Source organism: Xiphophorus couchianus, chromosome 20 (assembly GCF_001444195.1).
Source record: "Xiphophorus couchianus chromosome 20, X_couchianus-1.0, whole genome shotgun sequence".
Taxonomy (NCBI): Eukaryota; Metazoa; Chordata; class Actinopteri; order Cyprinodontiformes; family Poeciliidae; genus Xiphophorus; species Xiphophorus couchianus.
The window spans coordinates 7,453,921-7,471,324 of record NC_040247.1 but is presented as its reverse complement, the minus strand read 5'-3'; the positions used below and the strand labels follow the sequence as shown (position 1 = coordinate 7,471,324).

Here is a 17,404-nt window from a genome sequence, read left to right as displayed (position 1 = left end):
TTCATTAAAACAGAGAATATTTAATTGGCAATTACAGTATTTAATTAAAGTTCCCTGTCAATTGTTAACTGAGATCTGCTTTTCGCTGTCAGTTACTGTGACAACTGTCTGTCCTTCTCTGCTCAGGGTCCTCAGTTTATTCAATGACACTCACCGCCCCAAGGAAACCAAACTAAAAGACAGGTTGTATCAATATGTTTATATTGTCCAAAAAAACTAAATGTTCACTTAAGATTTATATTAGCAGCTTTTAAAATAAGAACTGCTAAATTAAATCACAGAATAGCTACTGTATTTATTGTTAGTGAAACCATATGGAATGTGCTGTATAGTAGTAACCCATTCTTCCCTATCTTAATAGTGGTAATAAATTGTATCACATTATGTAGTGCTGCTGTTATTAAACTTAAACAGCTGCAGGTTTTGCTCCAAAAATACTTTACAGAAGACAGTTGATCACAAACATAACTGGGCACTTCACACTATTGTGGCAAATTCTTATGATATAATTTCTATGTGGCAAATCCTACTTTAAAATGAACAAAGCAATGAAAAGATTACAAGCTACTTACAAGTCTGTATTGTATAAATCTATCATCATGTGAAATATGGTTGGCATACCCTATTATCACTATTTCATTAATTTCAATAAATATGTTCACACTGACAGAAATAGGAAGTTCAGTCAGTGATGCTATCCACCTTTATTTGTGTATATATTCAGAATTACTATTCCAATTGATTGAAGAATAATCAAAATGGCAACAAGTCAATGTTCAGCTCCAAACTATTAGCAGGGGGCCCACTGTTTAGAAAATTACATGGGCGGAAAAGGTTACAACTTGCCACACTGAGTGACTGAAAGAGAGATGGTTCACCACTTCGTGAAATAATAACATTAAATTGGAGTTCAAGAGTTCTTCGGACTGTAATATGTGAAGAATGGTGGCTCAAGCATCATGATATTGGGATGTTTACTGATGTATCATCCACTCATCCATGATTTATTCAAGAAATCATGGATGAGTTTGAACACATCAATATTCTTGGAGAGGTCTTGTTCTCCTGTGCTGACGAAATGACCTTGGGTATTTCAGCAAAACAACAACCCCAAACATACCAGAGAGCAAATACCATCTTGGTTTTAAACCAAGATAATTAATGTTTTGGAGTGGCACACCAAAACATTACCGATCTTAATTCAACAGAAAAGCTTGTGGACTGACATCAAATAGACTGTTTTTGAAGAATATAAGAAATGCAAAGTAATTATGGAATGTACTCCAATCCTCCTGGGCTGGAATCCGTGGTTAACAGGTGCCAGGAGATTCTCTATTCCATGTATACAGATGCAAAATTCTGAAGTATTTTTCTATTTAAATGGTAAATGTTTGAATTTGTAAAGAAAAAATTACAGTCATTTTCCTTTTTCCTCAATGTCTGTAGTGGTAACAAATTGGATACATTTTCTTCATGTCTCGATTTGAATAGAAGTCAGATTGCCCAGTCCAACAAATGTAATAGAAACAAGTACAAAGATTTCTAGCATTTCTCAGTTTTTTTAAAGGGTCAGCCATTATTTAAAAAAAAGAGTAATTCATAGATAAACTGGTTTATGTGAAAAAAACACCAGCAATTCTTCCAATATTTATTCTTGAATGGTTCCATGCCCAGAACAAATATTTGAAAGGTATATTTACAAGTTAGACATTTCAGTGTAATTGTCGTTATTGCACTAATGAGCTATTTGACTGAATATTTCAGGTCACACTTCACAACAGCCATAGCAAACAAACTGAGATGGGATACAACAAGAGCATCATTACTAGACAAGTCATACATACAGGAGCTGAACTGCTGCACCGTAACCAGAAATAAAATGCCTAACCTCTCCTGTTCTCTCCTCTAAAACTTCAAATTATTTGAACTTCAATGAAGAAAAAGGAGAAATGTCCCTATCAGTTTTACTCCAATCTAATGGATGTTATAGAGGGAGTCACAGCAAGGAGTTTTGCCATCACTTATATCTACCTTCCTTATCATTTAACACCTTCCTATTTGGCAAATGCCAGTGTTTTATAGACAAACCTAACTCCACAGTACATGTATGCATTCTACAGACTTTGTGCCAGCATTACTCAGTAAGGGGCATTAAGACATCTGAGCATGAGATAAATTGAATGGCTGGTGCAGAAGCACTAGGAAAGTGAGTTAAGAGCAGACAGATACCATGAAACATCTCCCATAGCCTGTTAGTCAAAGCAGCTCTACATATCATCCTCCTCTTCTCTCTTTGCCCCTTTAGCTCAACTGTCATTCTACCCCAAAAAGTGTGATGGATTGACTTCACTTGCTGTTTATCTCAACCCAACAAAAGTCCCAGTTTTGAAAAAAAGCAATTTTAGAAAGTACCAATGTACCATTTTGTCATGTAGTGCCTGATATTTTGACTTTAGTAAGGCACATTTATGGATCAGTTTGAGGAATATCAGTTTGATTGCATATATTAAAATAAAGATATGTGTTATTTGAAATTCAGCATTCTAAAAAAAACTTGCATACTTAGTTAACTCATTATTTTCAAAATATTAAGCACATTATTAAACTTTACAAATGGTAGAAAATGTTACACTCCTCCTAGAGGAAAATTAATCACAAAGGTATAACAAGAAAATAGAAATAGTTAAGTTGATGCGACCATTATATGAACTATTTGCTCAAAAAATAATCATTAATGCATTTTTTGTTACTTTTATTATAAAAAAACTTATTTTTTAATGTTCACATTTCAACTCTCTTTCACATTTATCCCTCTACGTCTCACACTATTACTGTGCCAGTGCAAATTTAAATACACATAGTATCCAACGCCTCCGAGGCTCCACTAAATAATACGCTGCACATCATCACATGATGTTATTCATCTGTAGTCATGAACAGATGGCATGGTGTGAGTGCCATGTTAATAATGTCCTCCAATCAGTCATTTGGGGAACTGTAGTTAGAACTGCTCGTATAATGACACATGGGAGGAGATTAAAGGTGAGCTATGACCTTCCTGGGATTACACCCAGGCTTAGTAATCTGTTGAGACTGGAAGACACACTCTGCTGCATCTTAAAATATTCTGTCACTGTCTCCACCTGACCAGAGATCAACGGAAAAAATATTACCACACAGCAGCTGACGTTTATTACCTTGCCTTGACTGATGTCCTATTTGCCTCTTATTTCTCCTTGAGGCCCGATTTGACACCCATTTCTTCTGTTGACAAATTTCATCAGCTCGGGCAAAACAACAGTGGATAAACTAAATTTCTTTGTATTAAAAATCTCTCTCTCTTTCTTTCTCTACTCGCGCTCACAAAAGAGGAAAATTGCAAGATGTCTAGACAGGCTGAGACCTTGCGGGGATAAGGGGGGATGGTTGAGGGAGCTGTCCTCCAGAATCTTACTGATTGACAAATTGTCAAACACTGCCACCCTGTGGCAAACTGGATAAATAACGAGGGTTTCTTGTGACATGCAGCTCTCAGACTTGATAAACTGCTTTGAGGAAAAAGATAGGTTATCCAGTGACAAATACGTTTGTTTTACGGGGAAACCTGTAATGTGTGTATCATGTGCAAGTAAATTATTCTGCCTTTTAAGGTTGAACAGTTTCCGTTGCTCATGATGTTTTTTTAATGTGTAGACAACATGAAAGACAATAATCTAAAATCAACCTGATCTTCTTGGCCTTTTTCAACATTGTGAAATCAGTAAGATTGTAAAGGCCTGGGGGTTGTAAGCATAAATATTTAAGAAGTTGCAGGCAACTGGCAGACCTAGATGTGAAATAAAAACAGAATACAGAATACTTTAATAACTGTCAGGTCAATACTTATAACAGAATCATGAGAGTGGTATTTCCTGATGTACATTTTCAAGATATCAACCAATTTATATTAATCCTCTGTGGCGATCCCAAAATTAAGCCATGACAGAGATGTTGTCTCTCCTCTGGTTTTGATGTGGATTTAAAACAAATTATAAGATGATTTTTTTTAAGGAGGCAGCAGAGCAGAAAGACCATGAATAATTTCTGGCAAAAAAAAAAAACAAACAAAAAAACAGATCTAATAGCAAATTTAAAAAAAACACTGCAGATATTATTTCTATATTTGAATTATTTAACACACAAAATAGACTGCATTTAAAATCAGCAGGAAATCAAAGAATCCCAAACATTGGAATTGTTAAATTTGATCATATTTTAGGTAGTATCTCCCGTAAATGCTACATTCACTGAAAAATGTCTATAAGAGATTACATGTTGTCTTCAGAATTTAACTCAAAATGGAAAGTTTGATTTTATTATTTTATTCTCAGCTCCCAGTCATAGGTTTTGACAGATTTGTAACATGAATCAATATTTGAACTTTTAATCAAAGGTTCTCTGGTCTCTAGTCTTCTGCCCATTTCAGCTCGCCAGCTAAAATGTTTTATTTAAAAAAATCTCCTTTCTCAAACCTGAAAAATAATAAGTCTGACGTTTGGAGCTCTTGCTCTTTATTTAAATGCCATCCTCGGCTGCATTGGATCATCTATTATTTGAGTGGGTGTGGGGGGGGGGGGGGGGGGATCTGTGAAGTTTTTTTATTTTATTTTATTTAGTTTTGAAGGGAGGGGTTGATTTTGACGACGCTGCATTTTATTGATACTGTGAGTTGACTTTGACGGAGGAGACATCACGAGCTTGGACGCAAAAATGTCCATGCTGACAGACAAGCACACAAACATCCGCACACCAGACATAACTTACTTTTTGGTTTCAGCACAAACCGGCGCGGTTCGTTGTGGGTGTCCCTGTCTCAGTTGTCATGTTCATGCCAGCTTGTAGCTTCCACCGTCAAACATTTTCCCGGTCCAGATGTTCAAGCCAAGCTGTTTCCGGATTGAAGCGCACCGGGAGGGAGTCACATGATTACGTGATAATGGCGTCATCAGGACGTTGTTTTTTTATTAAACTGAGTAGCTTATTTTGATTACAGGTTTCTTTTTTTTTCAGTGTTACGATTAGTGTTTTATTATTTTTATTTATTTGTATACTTTGATAAGAGTTTACTTGAGTTAGAAGTTATTGTATTGTATTTTTTTGTAGTTTTTTAAATCTCTGTTTTAACCTGCCTGGATGTCCATCCACAACTTTTTTTTCCAACTGAAGGTGAGCACAATAAACACCATCTAAAGTGAACTACGGTATTGGCCTATCATTTTTGTCCAAGTCATAACAGAGCCCCCCCCCCACACACACCCACACACACAGTAACTTAAGGAAATCGTGTAGTTTTAACAATAATATTTATAACACATTGAACGTTGACATAGTGTGATTTTTTGTTCTTGCCACTGGAGGGCAATGCAGCACTATTCTTAGAGTCACTTTGAACATTTCACAGGAGAACTACTTTCAGAATCTATAATTCATATAGTCTCAAAAGACAGAAAATCTAAAAGATAAATAAATAATAATAATAAAATAGTAAAATGTCAAAAAATATGCAGAAGAAGACAATTTATTTCAAATTCACATACATCTCAGATTGGAATTCATTTTAAACAAAGACCCATCTTTAAATCATACCTTGTATGCTGTCAGCTCTGCTACTAGCATACCTGCATCTGAACCTAGAGAAAAATTCCTCTGAGCAATTTTGCAAGAGGGAAAGACACCGTCTTTAGTTCTACCCGAAATGATGTGGCATCTGCAAGTTGGGTAACGGAGGTGGAAGAGCATTACAATGAGAGGGAGTTGAGAGTCTAAAAGAGAGTCACAGAGAGTTCACATGTCTCTCTGTTGTAGGGAAAATGCAAAATCTGTGATTTGACATCTGTGCTCTGTAGCCCAGTAACATGGCATTGTATAACTGCATGTTTATTTTTGCTCCTGATTTTGAAAAGTCATCATTTTACTCTTGAGCATTCATTAACAATTATATTTTTTTATCAGCCCCATGGGACTATCAATATCCATTAGTTACAGTACAAATAAATGAGATGTAATTTCCTAGGATGCACTAAAATTGGAAACTGTGTAACTTTTTAAAATTATAGCTATCAATGACAGCATTTAGCCTAATTTTTGCTTCATTTTTATTGTCATGCCATGGGATCATGCCATAAATGAGGCCTTTATTTAAAGTTCCTACAAGGACTGCATTAGCCTTTCAGTAATATTTACTGACCCTGCTGGGCCATGTCAAGAAACTGCAGGATAAAGGTTGAGCTGGGTGTAATTTTCTGCAGCCCAGGCACAGTTGTTGGCATTTGCTTTAATTCATCGGTTCAGGCAAAGGGTATTTTAGCAGTATGTATTACATTAGCCACTATCTCCAAACTCTCATAGTTAAATTCATGGGGTCCTGCTTCTTTCCAATTAAGGGGAGTTGTGCTGTAAACAGATCCATGCTCCCTGTGCTCAGAGGAAGGACTATGTCTTATTTCATTCTGATTCCACTTTCCATCATGTGTTTGGAACGGGAGATGATGTAAATTATTTGTGACAGTTCTGACCCATTTGGAAATCTTTCCACACAACATGAGTTTCTGAACTCTTCCTTTCTTGCCCGTGTTGGTCCTAATGTTCTTGGTGGCCACAAAGAATTTTCATCTCAGCATCATTATAGCAAATTTTCATTAACCTGCTGCCTTTAAAATTATCTAGCTAGCAAGTACTTTTGATCGAATATATTTATTTTGGCATGGAGTTTCTTTCTGTTTTAGATATATTCATAGCTTTTAAATATACAGTATATGCATATCCTTATAATTTTTTATTTAATTATAAATCATATGGTACTTTTATAGATTATGTTTTGTTTTTATTTCCATGCTGTCTTAAAAAAGCAAACAAAATATTATCCTGAAATATCACTGATTAGGCAAAAAATATTTTTTCCCCCCAAAAACAGCTTTTTATTTGTACAATTCTATAAATCATAAACATATTCAACAGCTATTGCTGTTACGACATAAGTAATAAAACACAAAAATTAAATAAAGCCTAACAATTATTCTTGTATTAAAACATTTATTTTATATTATTATTAGTAGTTGTTATAATTATTACAATAAACTGCAGTGTAAATCAGATTTGAGTTCAGATGTGATTTTTTGCACAAATAATTTGTGATTAAATGTTTGTCATTTAATCTTCTTTCTGCAGTCCTCTTGGTTGCATTTAGAAGTTTTGTAATTTCAAGAAAACAAAAAAAAAAGCATCTGGGAATGTTTAAACAAAGTAAATGCTATTTTTAGAAACCTTATCATAGACACACACCCATAAATTCAGTTTACAAAAACCGATACAATCCTGGTACCATTTCTGCTTCACCGAATGTACATTCATGCATGACTTGTTTTCTACCAATATTTGTTTTTCGTCTAAAAACTAGTAGAAAATATAAACATATTTGCTTTCTTAAGTCAACAAAAATGCACATCAAAATATAAAAAAAAAACTAAATCAAACATCAAGACCGCCCTCCAAAAAACTGCACATGAGAAACGGAAATTTACTCGTGGCTAAAATTAACTGACGGATTGGTCCATGGATAAGTTACCACAAAGGCTACCAGTGAACTTTCTTTGATCTGCAAAATGATCACATATGTTTTCCACTGTTTTGGTGATGACAGATGTGGCCAACAGAATTTTGTCCATGCTCTTGTCAAATTCCTATGATATTGCAAAGATGCTGCGAATGCTTTTTTTATTCCTTTGCTTTTAATTTGGTTTTGGAGGTAACAGAACGTGGCTTCTGGCAGTGCTGGCATTGGCAGATATCCTTTAACTTCACCCAAGAACTGTTTCTAGTAGGAAATGACACAGGCACTTTTAAAAAGGTAAGAAAGCAATGTAAAAAAGGCATTAATTTTTATATAACATTTTAATGAAAAGTGCAATGTTTTAAATTATTTCTGCACTCAATAAATGAATAGAAGTATGAATTATGATACATGTTGGATTAAACAATGAAGTGGTGATGTTTATATAAAAATAATATAAAAAAGATGTTTAGCAAACCTGTCTTTATTCGACAACATACCTCTAGCAGGAAAAATATTGGAATCATCAAATTATATTTGTTCAGATTATCTCTGATGTCAAATGTTCAACGTCTGCTGTGATAAATTTGTGTTTTAAAATTTAGATTTTCAACTCGGATTTTTCTTTCTTTTGGAAACATTATTTATGAATGTTTTAACAGATATTACCTTAGAATGTGTCGTATTTTATTCTTAAAAACTATGGTTATACAATGATAACGATGCTTACAGAAAAGAGATATTTCATTGAATTATTCTACATTTACAATCAAATGTGGGAGAGATTCTCCAGCTACCGACTGAAGTTGGAATCTATGCTAAAATTGGATGTAAATTGTATTTTGAGATGTAGGTAGAATAATTGTACTCCTAATTTGTGTTCCCTATTGACCTTATCTCCCTTGAAAAAGAGATGTTGATCTCAAGGCATTTCTTAGTTAAAAGTGTTCTTAGTTAAGTGAAAGTTAACTAAATAAATTATGCCCTTTGTCTTATTAAGTTATAAAGGCTAATGAGTTGCTCACATAGACATTACTAAATTTTCTATAATTTTCCATCCTCTTTAGATTCTATTTATCATGTGATATAAATTTGACTGAAAGCATCTTTATATTTCTGCCAACTATCCAAACTTACATTTCAATTATAGATTTATGCCTGATTTTATTATTTCTGTTACCTAAATAACAAATACAACATCAGTTGCAGATCACTGTAAACATGCCTTATCCCCGTTTTTCTCCCCAGTCTTACATTTTTACCCTCTGAGCTCTGACTTTTGAGTCTCTATCGGTTTTCTCTGATTCTTTGATATACTGAGCTCTTAGGGATTCAGGTGTCTGGGTTGGCTGCTTATGGGTGGTCAAAAGGTAACAGCTCTGAGGGCTCTGAGTACCATTGGGGTCCCCCTCCCCACTGAACTCTTGAACCTTCTTCTCTCTTGCCCATGGGGTAAACCTCTTAACGCACGCGCCATTCTCCGCCAGGTCAGGCCAAGGTCTGTAGCCTTTCACGCGTTGGCTGCTAATGAGGTTTCAAAATCTCCAAGCAGGGTGAAGGCAGTCTGACCCACACTTGAGAAACTGAGGCTGTGAGAGATGGCAGTACCCTTAGTTTAAATTGCTTTTGACATAAAACCATCAAGCAATCTGCAGTAGTTTGGCTCTGAGGGAAACACCAAGAGAAGTAATAGTAACTCAAATGTTTAATTTGACCTCAAAAATGATCTCTGGATTTGCAGCTGTCTTTGGGTAAGTTCTTTCTGATGACTATCCAATGTGACATTTGTGGACATGAAAGCAGTCACAAACTTGTTAGCCATGTTCTTATGGTTGTGTATTAAAGGGACGCGTATTAAAGTTTAAACTCCAGGAATTTGGATTATTTCTCAAGGATTTTTCTTTTGTAAATCTTCGTGTGAGCTCAATGAAATGTGAAAAATATTGAATTAAATTGTTCTGTTATTCAGTGTAAGAAAACATGTTGCTATGATATTAAATTCTCTTAAATCAATTTTCTTTTTGGTCTTTAAGCTTACGCTGAAATAAATAATGATGAAATACCAAAATACTAAGCTTTGAACAACTGTCCAAAACTTAGTATGATATCTTTTTTCTGTTTTAGATCACTCCAAAATAAAACTTTGATTTTATTTTGCAGTGATTACCCGGCAATTTGTCACTTAATGAGATGCAAACATTTTTTTTCTTATTTTTGAAAAGGCTGCTGGACTACCAGTTTTATCATTTACTGTTGCAGAATCATAAGCCCCTGCCCTCTACTGCTGAAGACCGTTCCACTGCTGAAGACCGTTCCACTGCTGAAGACCGTTCCACATTAAAGACTCCCCACTGGCTCATCTCACCTTACTACAGCTCATTTCCACAGCAAAATGGAAACCCGAGGTAAAGTCTTTTTAAAATAAATTTAAGCAGTTACTAAACATAGTAACATTCAAAACTATTTTTAGAAGCATCCATAGACTATTGTTTTTTTTCCTCTTTACATAATTTCAGAAATATAACTGTTGATGCATTTACTGCATTCTTTATATATCAGTTATGATTATGCAGTTTAATTATTGTCAATTTGAAATAACCTTCAGTATAATATTCTTTTATAAATGAATTTATATTATTTTATTTTTGTATTTTAGATTTTTTTTTGCTGTAATTCCTAATTTGATATACATTTTAAATTCTTTTGAAAACTTCAAATGTTGCACTCATGAACCAATTTATAGTCCTTTATTTTAATTCTTTTATATTGTGAATATGACTAAATTCTTCCTTTTGTAAAACATCTGATATTTGCTGTTTATTTCTTTTTTCTCTTACATGTAATATGCAACAATATTAAAAACATTTTGTTACACTGCTTGATTTCATTCTATATTATAAACTACTCTTATTGCTCCGTGTAACTCCGTGTTAAGTACTAGGGGAGTTGCATACTGTTAGGCGATATAGTAGCTGCAGCTATACATTAAGCATGATTAGTTGCAAATAATATTTAATATATTACATTGTAGGCTGCACAGTGGCGCAGTTGGTAGCACTGTTGCCTTGCAGCAAGAAGGTCCTGGGTTCGATTCCCGGCCGGGGTCTTTCTGCATGGAGTTTGCATGTTCTCCCTGTGCATGCGTGGGTTCTCTCCGGGTACTCCGGCTTCCTCCCACAGTCCAAAAACATGACTGTTAGGTTAATTGATCTATCTAAATTCTCCCTAGGGGTGTGTGTTGTGTGTGAATGGTTGTTTGTCCTGTATGTCTCTGTGTTGCCCTGCGACAGACTGGCGACCTGTCCAGGGTGTATCCCGCCTCCCGCCTGGAACGTAGCTGGAGATAGGCACCAGCAACCCTCCCGACCCCATTAGGGACAAGGGTGAACAGAAAATGGATGGATGGATGGATGGATATTACATTGTGCATAAGAAAAGAGAATAATTACCTGTCGGTAATTAGTAAGATTAAGATTTAAATGTGCATCTATTATAAGGTTGTGTTTAGGTATGTTCTTCATAGATGTTAAATGATATAAAGGATAAATTAAACAGGCGTAGGATTTAACAAGGATTCGTTTTTTTTTCTCTTCCCTTTTGAACTTAAAAATATCAGTTGTGTTTAGGTTCAAGTTTTCATAATGCCCAATCTGAATTATAAAGCTTTACACGCATGGTTCTTTGTCACAAGGTTTAATTTATTTATCTGTGCATTAATATTAATAGAAACTATATTCTTATAATAAATAAGCTACATCGTCCCTGGTCCCATTCATATTACCCATTCATATTACATCCATTTCATAAAGAAATCATGAAATACACTTAAAGTGAGAAAGAAATTAGCAAGATCCCACGTTCTTTCACTGTATGTAAATGAATTAACAAATAGAAAAATGTAAATCAGAGTTCTGATTTTATTAGATTTAACCTAGACTAGTGATAAAGGTTATTTTACATTTGGTTAGGGGTAGTTTTATATACTACCATATTTTAAATTATAATTTTGAAACAGCAGTTACATGCTTCCCTGTCCGTTTTGTTTTCTTATCCTGAAATGACCAATATTGTAGTTGGTTTCAATTTAGTATATGGCAACTAATGGTTTTATGCATGAAAATATCAAATTGTATCTACAATAGTTAAATAAAACAGACAAAGAAACAAATGGAGCTTGCTCCAAATTTGGTTGGGGATTTTGATATAAAGATTTATATACTTTGTAAATAAATAGAAATAATCCTAATACTTGAATTTGGTATTATTAAATTCAAATTATTGAATAGTTTTTGCACCGCTTATGTGTTTTTTGTATTTTTTCAATATTTTACAGCTTGTTTAAAATGAATGCCATAATTAAACAACTTTGTGGGCTTTCAATTGTTCTTTGTCTAGAGTGGAAAAAATAGTTGAAATGTGGTAAATAAATCAACTACTGGCCACATTTTCTGTTTTTCGTAACAGATCTTATTTTTTATTGAGGAGAGTCAATTTGGGCTTTCCATTTTAGAAAATAAAACAATGACAATATTACAAATAATGAAATTGTTACATCATTCACAGGGTTACAGTCGATATACATTTATACAGAAATACAGGATCTCCCACATCAGTCACAGTGGTCTGAACCGGCACTGGTCTATTATGTGGGCATTAACAGATCAGTGGAACAGGGATATCCCCCTGACTGCAATAATCAGGAGCCAGAGTGGTATTTGGTGGAGGGGCTAGATGTTGGGGGCAGGTGGGAGCAACTGAGGGGAACACACAGTCACACAGGAGAGCACATGTGCCAGGACGCTGTAATGGTACAAATGTTTGTTCAACAGGGAAAAATACACAGGCTTACTCTTAGCAGCAGCCAGTATTTGTCCATCAGCAGCTTGCTCAAGTCTCCAAAACACTGGAGATTTGCCTGCTGCAGAATTCACAAACTAAATGGGCTTGAAAATGTCAGTCTAAGAACATTTGAAACACGTCAGTAGAGGGCGCCATGCTGCTTCCCGCTGCAGCTGTTAAACTACACAACATGACGCTGACTTCTTAATAACATGGATCGGCTCGATGTTTATCATGTAACTGTAACACTCAGACTTTACCCTTTTCCTCCGTCCTTTAAAAAATGGCACACTGTAAAGGGAAGGCTGAGTAGTTCTGCTTTGCATCGCAGATATAAAGATTAAACACATTGTCTTGCTACAAAAAATGTAGTTCGAAAATGTGGAAAGCGATCATTGATGTCACAGCCAAAAAGCATTAAAAAAAAACAAAACAGTAAAAACGTTTTGAATGAGTGCAGCAGGAGATTATGTATGCAAATTAAACAATGTGCACAATTATCTTTTTTAAATATATATATATTTACAAATAACCAACTGTCTGAGTAATCATAAAATAATAAAAATATCCAACTACATCTCTTAATTTTGATATCCATTGCCATTTGAGGGAATAATGTTGCTTACATCAAAAATTCTGTCTCATTTCAGAGGAAATAAAAAATGATTACAGTGAAAATTCCTTCAGAAATATTCTTGCTATAAATGTGTCACAGATGAATCAGAAGCCTCATTTTTTATACATTTTAACAATCCGTATTCAGTTGCTTAAATTAAACATAAGGGACCCACTGTTCAATGTGCTCCCTAAACTGCAATAATGTAGAGTTGCAAGAATTAGATTACTTTTTAAAATTTTATAACGCAAATTAATTTCTTCTAATTTCATAATGCAAATCTGAAATTTCAAATGCAAAACCAGCAAAAAAACCTGCCTTGCAAAAAAAAAGAATAGACAGTAAGCAGAAGGGATTACCCACACCCTCTTTAAGGTTGTTCCTTAAAGGAAATGTCAGGAATAATTGCTTGATTAATAACTCAAAGTCTTGGCAGCATCCACAGACAAGCCTCTGAATGAGCTATAATGGGGCTGGAGTAAAGAAATACTGTACCTTGCCAGCCTTTCGCATACTGCAAATTAATTTCTTGCACATTAAGTGCTTTTCCTGATGACGGAATATTTCCCGTACTGTGAGAATACATGCTACATTTTAAAACAAAACTGATGAGTTGGTACATGCTGCAAAATAAAAAATAGAAGTGGGAAAAGGTCAGAAAAAACACTACGTTTTGGTGGCATCTAGGTCACAGTACTGCCTCTCACTTTGCTTCCCCGTTTTCTGTGGCTCACGATTCTCCCCCTCTACTTTTACAAAGCGTTTTATGAAAAAATCCAGGGGTTAGGGTAAGGGTTAGGATTAGGGTTAGTAATAGCAAACCCTATTTGCTATTATGTATCCTGCTGCAGAGGCAAAGAAAAAAAAATCAATCCCTCTCTGCTTTAAAGTCGGTGGACAGCTGGGGGTAAAGTAAGATAGGATGACAGTGGTGGAGTAACTGAGGTTTCTCTCTTTTTTTTTCAAAGAGAGTGTTTAGTGCCAAAGCTGCCTGTAGTGGGAACATGAAAACTCAGGTCAGCGTCTGAAGGTTTGGTTCAAGTAAACATGAGAAGCATTGTCCAGCCTGGAGGAATCTCAGTGGCACATACCATTAGGACAAGACAAGACACAACTGCTACGCTGTTGAATGTTAATATGCCTGCTGCCGCTGATGCGTTTTAAACACGCCAAGACTGAACCAGACAACTGGCCAAAGCCGACTAAGAGTAGATCAGAGGGAGCCGTTTGACAGGTGGTCGACAGGCATGTGTGTTATCAGGAGGACAGAAAGAAGAAATCGGTGCCTGGGCAGAGAAGCTGTGATCGGGGTGCAGCCGCCCCACTGTGACCAGACACATCTGACCGATGGCTCACAGCTGGACACCCATGTCTGTCTGTCAGCTCTCAGGGCAGAGCCTGGCAGGAGCTCGGCACTACTGCTTATCATTTATTGGTTGTGTGCATAAACCCATGTCTGATTTACCATCTCTGAAGAGTCACGGGGTTTCCTTGAACTCCATCTCCCCCTTTACAAAACTTACAACAGGTTAACAGCAACAACACAAACCAGGACTGGCAGTTCTGTATTCATGTAATAATTAGTCCTCATAAAATAATATACAGTGAATGCATACATGTGAAGAACAGAAGCTTTTACAAGGTAAAGCTTTATCTACATGGTTTTGTGCATGATTTGTCCTTCAAAAATAAATGGAAAGCAATGGAGGAAATTCCCGAGAGTTGCTAACAAAAAATAAACTCAAACTCATGGGAACAATAGAAATTCAAAAATAGTCATACCAGAATTGCAACAATGTAGCACACATTTTAGTTTTTATTCAACAAATGTATGACTGTGACATGACTGTGAATGTAAAACAACTGTGTGGTATCAAAACTTTAATCATTGAAGCATAAACATACTTTTTTTTTAAACAGGAAAACTGGAAGAATACTGAATATAGTACTAGACTAATCGCTGCAAATCAAAGCACTGTGAAATTAACCACTCACTCAGCATGCTATCAAACACAAGATTCGACACTGTTAGAAGCTACCTTTGTCTTTGTGTGTGTGACATGTGAGTGCAACATGTGCAAGTACGCACAGACGGCACTTCAGATAAACACCCTGATGGAGGATGCTGTAACTGGATTATTTTGTCTTTATGTAGAGTCTGATGTAAACAGTAGAACCTGTTTTTTGTTTTTTTAAAAAATCTTTTTCTAAGAATCTCTGCTGGAAGTCAGTTTTGCTAGTTTTTGCACAAGCTTAAACGATGCAGCTAGAGGCAACAACTACTTAAATCCTCCCTGTAGTACCTGTAGTCGTTTCTTCAGCTCTTGAACTAATCGCCTAGAATAACTATCTCTGAGTCATCATGTTATGGCAGGTCAAGTGCATCTGATATGTACAGCACAGGATCATGACTAGAGTGTGAAGGGGAAGAGTTCTATTTGGCAGACTGTGAATATTTCACTGTGAAAAAAATAAACTAGTCTTTAGTTAGAGGAAGCATGGTAAGAGGAATTCTTCAATACAAAATATCAACATTAAAAATTTCTCTCAGTGAGAGAAAAGTTTTTCCCATTTTCTGTTGAGCTGATTTCACTGCAAGATTTGTCCATTTCACTGATTGTGGTTTTAACATCAGTCTATGCCACAAGTTGTCCATTTCATGGTTTGCATTTCTTTTCTTTTTTTTCATTTTTTATTTACCTGTGGTACCAGTTGGGCGTGCATGTCAAGTTCCCCTTTGTCCTCCAAAAGGCCACAGAGAAGAACACTGCGCTTCCACATGCGGTCCACAATTTAAAACAAAAGACAATTTCCACACTTTGTTGAAGATCCTTTCCTCAACTCTTCCTTTGTTTCTTTTGTTGCCCTTTTAAAGGGTAGCTTTCCTACTCAGTTCTCTAGTGTACAATCTCATATCATCTATAAATTTAGATAAACTCCTTTCCATATCAGTATTTTTTTCTTTTCTTTAAAAAGAATCTTTACAAAATTAGAAGAATTAACAAAAAAAGGGGGGTAATAAATGTTGAAACAAATAAAACTGGTGGAAGATTGAAAACTGATTTGCTGGTCACTTCTAACCTCCCGTGTTTCTGGCTCTAATGGTGGGTTTGGCTGTGGGCCTCCTGGATTCTTCAGCACTTTGACTTGCAGCATCACAGCTCTCCACAACTTATCCCAAGCATGGAGTGAGAGCCAGGAAGGAGGGAGAGGAGGAGGAGAGAGGGAACAGGAGAGGGGAACGTGGGGCTTGATAGCAGCCTGGTGGGAAGACCAGACACAATGCCACACAGGAAAAAAGAAAATCCACTCCATTCTCCACGTCCAGAGCCCTGTCTCCCAACACCTTTTGCCCCCGTCTCCTCCTCTCAGGAGGGTCAAACCTCCACTGACTGAATCTGGTTCATCTGTGCACGCATCATCTGGACGCTATTCAGGATCTTCTTTTGATGGCCTGCTAAAGTCACACCAATCCTCAAGATGTCACTGTGAAGCACAAAAACAGATGTCAGCATAATGTTACCACTGGCTATATACAATATTTTATAACCCACCTACATATTATTGATGCATGTACATAAAACAAAAATGTTGAATGCTTCAAAAAGCAATACATATTCAATACAACAGTAGTCTGCTGGGTAAAATCAGATGAGAAACAAGAGAGCAGCAGTAAAAGACCAAGTTTTAAAAGAGTTTCCTGCGTCTATTTATCTCTCTCTCTCTCTCTCTCTCTCTCTCTATATATATATATATATATATATATTTGTAGGGGTGTGCGTGCATGTGTGTGTGTGTTATTTAGCTAAATACACCTTTGGATTATGGATCTACAGAAAAAGAAAGTCTTTACAATTATCGTAATCGTGAACAATTTGTTAGAACTAATGGACATCTGAGAATGATAATGTAAAATCGGAGATTCCACAAGACTTTGTTTTGAAAACACTATTGTTTGATCTATTAAAAATATGTTTTCTGCTACTTTAGTTTTTTTCTCTCCTGTAACAATTAGATTTTTTCTTCATAGAAATGTTTCATAACAATGGCTAAATACTGTGCTGATCTTAAAAATATTTTCCATTGGTTCAGTCTGAATTTGTTATCTCCAAAAGTACACACTTATTGTAACCTTTCTTCCATCTTAACAGTACATGTTTCTTTTTTTGTTGTCCATTGGTTTGCTATGAGTCTGTTGTGACATGCTGTAAAAATTATTATATTCAATTGACAGAAGTTTTCACTGATTTGTTGGTGTATCACAATTTTATGGAGCAAAAGTAATCCTTAGATTGACATACATACATGTTTTTCTACTACAGTTTACTCTATTTAAAGACCTTTCACTATATAAAAGTGGC

At 35.6% G+C, this 17,404-nt stretch overlaps 1 protein-coding gene and 1 long non-coding RNA gene across 5 annotated transcripts in view; one reads left to right on the top strand and one right to left on the bottom strand.

The window, feature by feature from the left end:
• Positions 1-12,024: 12,024 nt before the first annotated feature.
• LOC114135514 (uncharacterized) lies at positions 12,025-15,213 on the top strand. The gene is made up of 2 exons (XR_003593606.1): positions 12,025-13,825; positions 13,861-15,213. It is a non-coding gene; the product is annotated as an uncharacterized LOC114135514 (long non-coding RNA).
• Positions 15,214-15,241: 28 nt separating this feature from the next.
• ephb2b (eph receptor B2b) overlaps positions 15,242-17,404 on the bottom strand; it is a 123,629-nt gene continuing 121,466 nt past the window's right edge. For all 4 annotated transcript variants that reach the window (XM_028002854.1, XM_028002856.1, XM_028002855.1 and 1 more), the window contains exon 16: positions 15,242-16,529. In XM_028002854.1, coding sequence (XP_027858655.1) covers positions 16,421-16,529 — 109 coding nt within the window. In that variant the 3' untranslated portion in view covers positions 15,242-16,420. The remainder of the gene's footprint in view (positions 16,530-17,404) is intronic.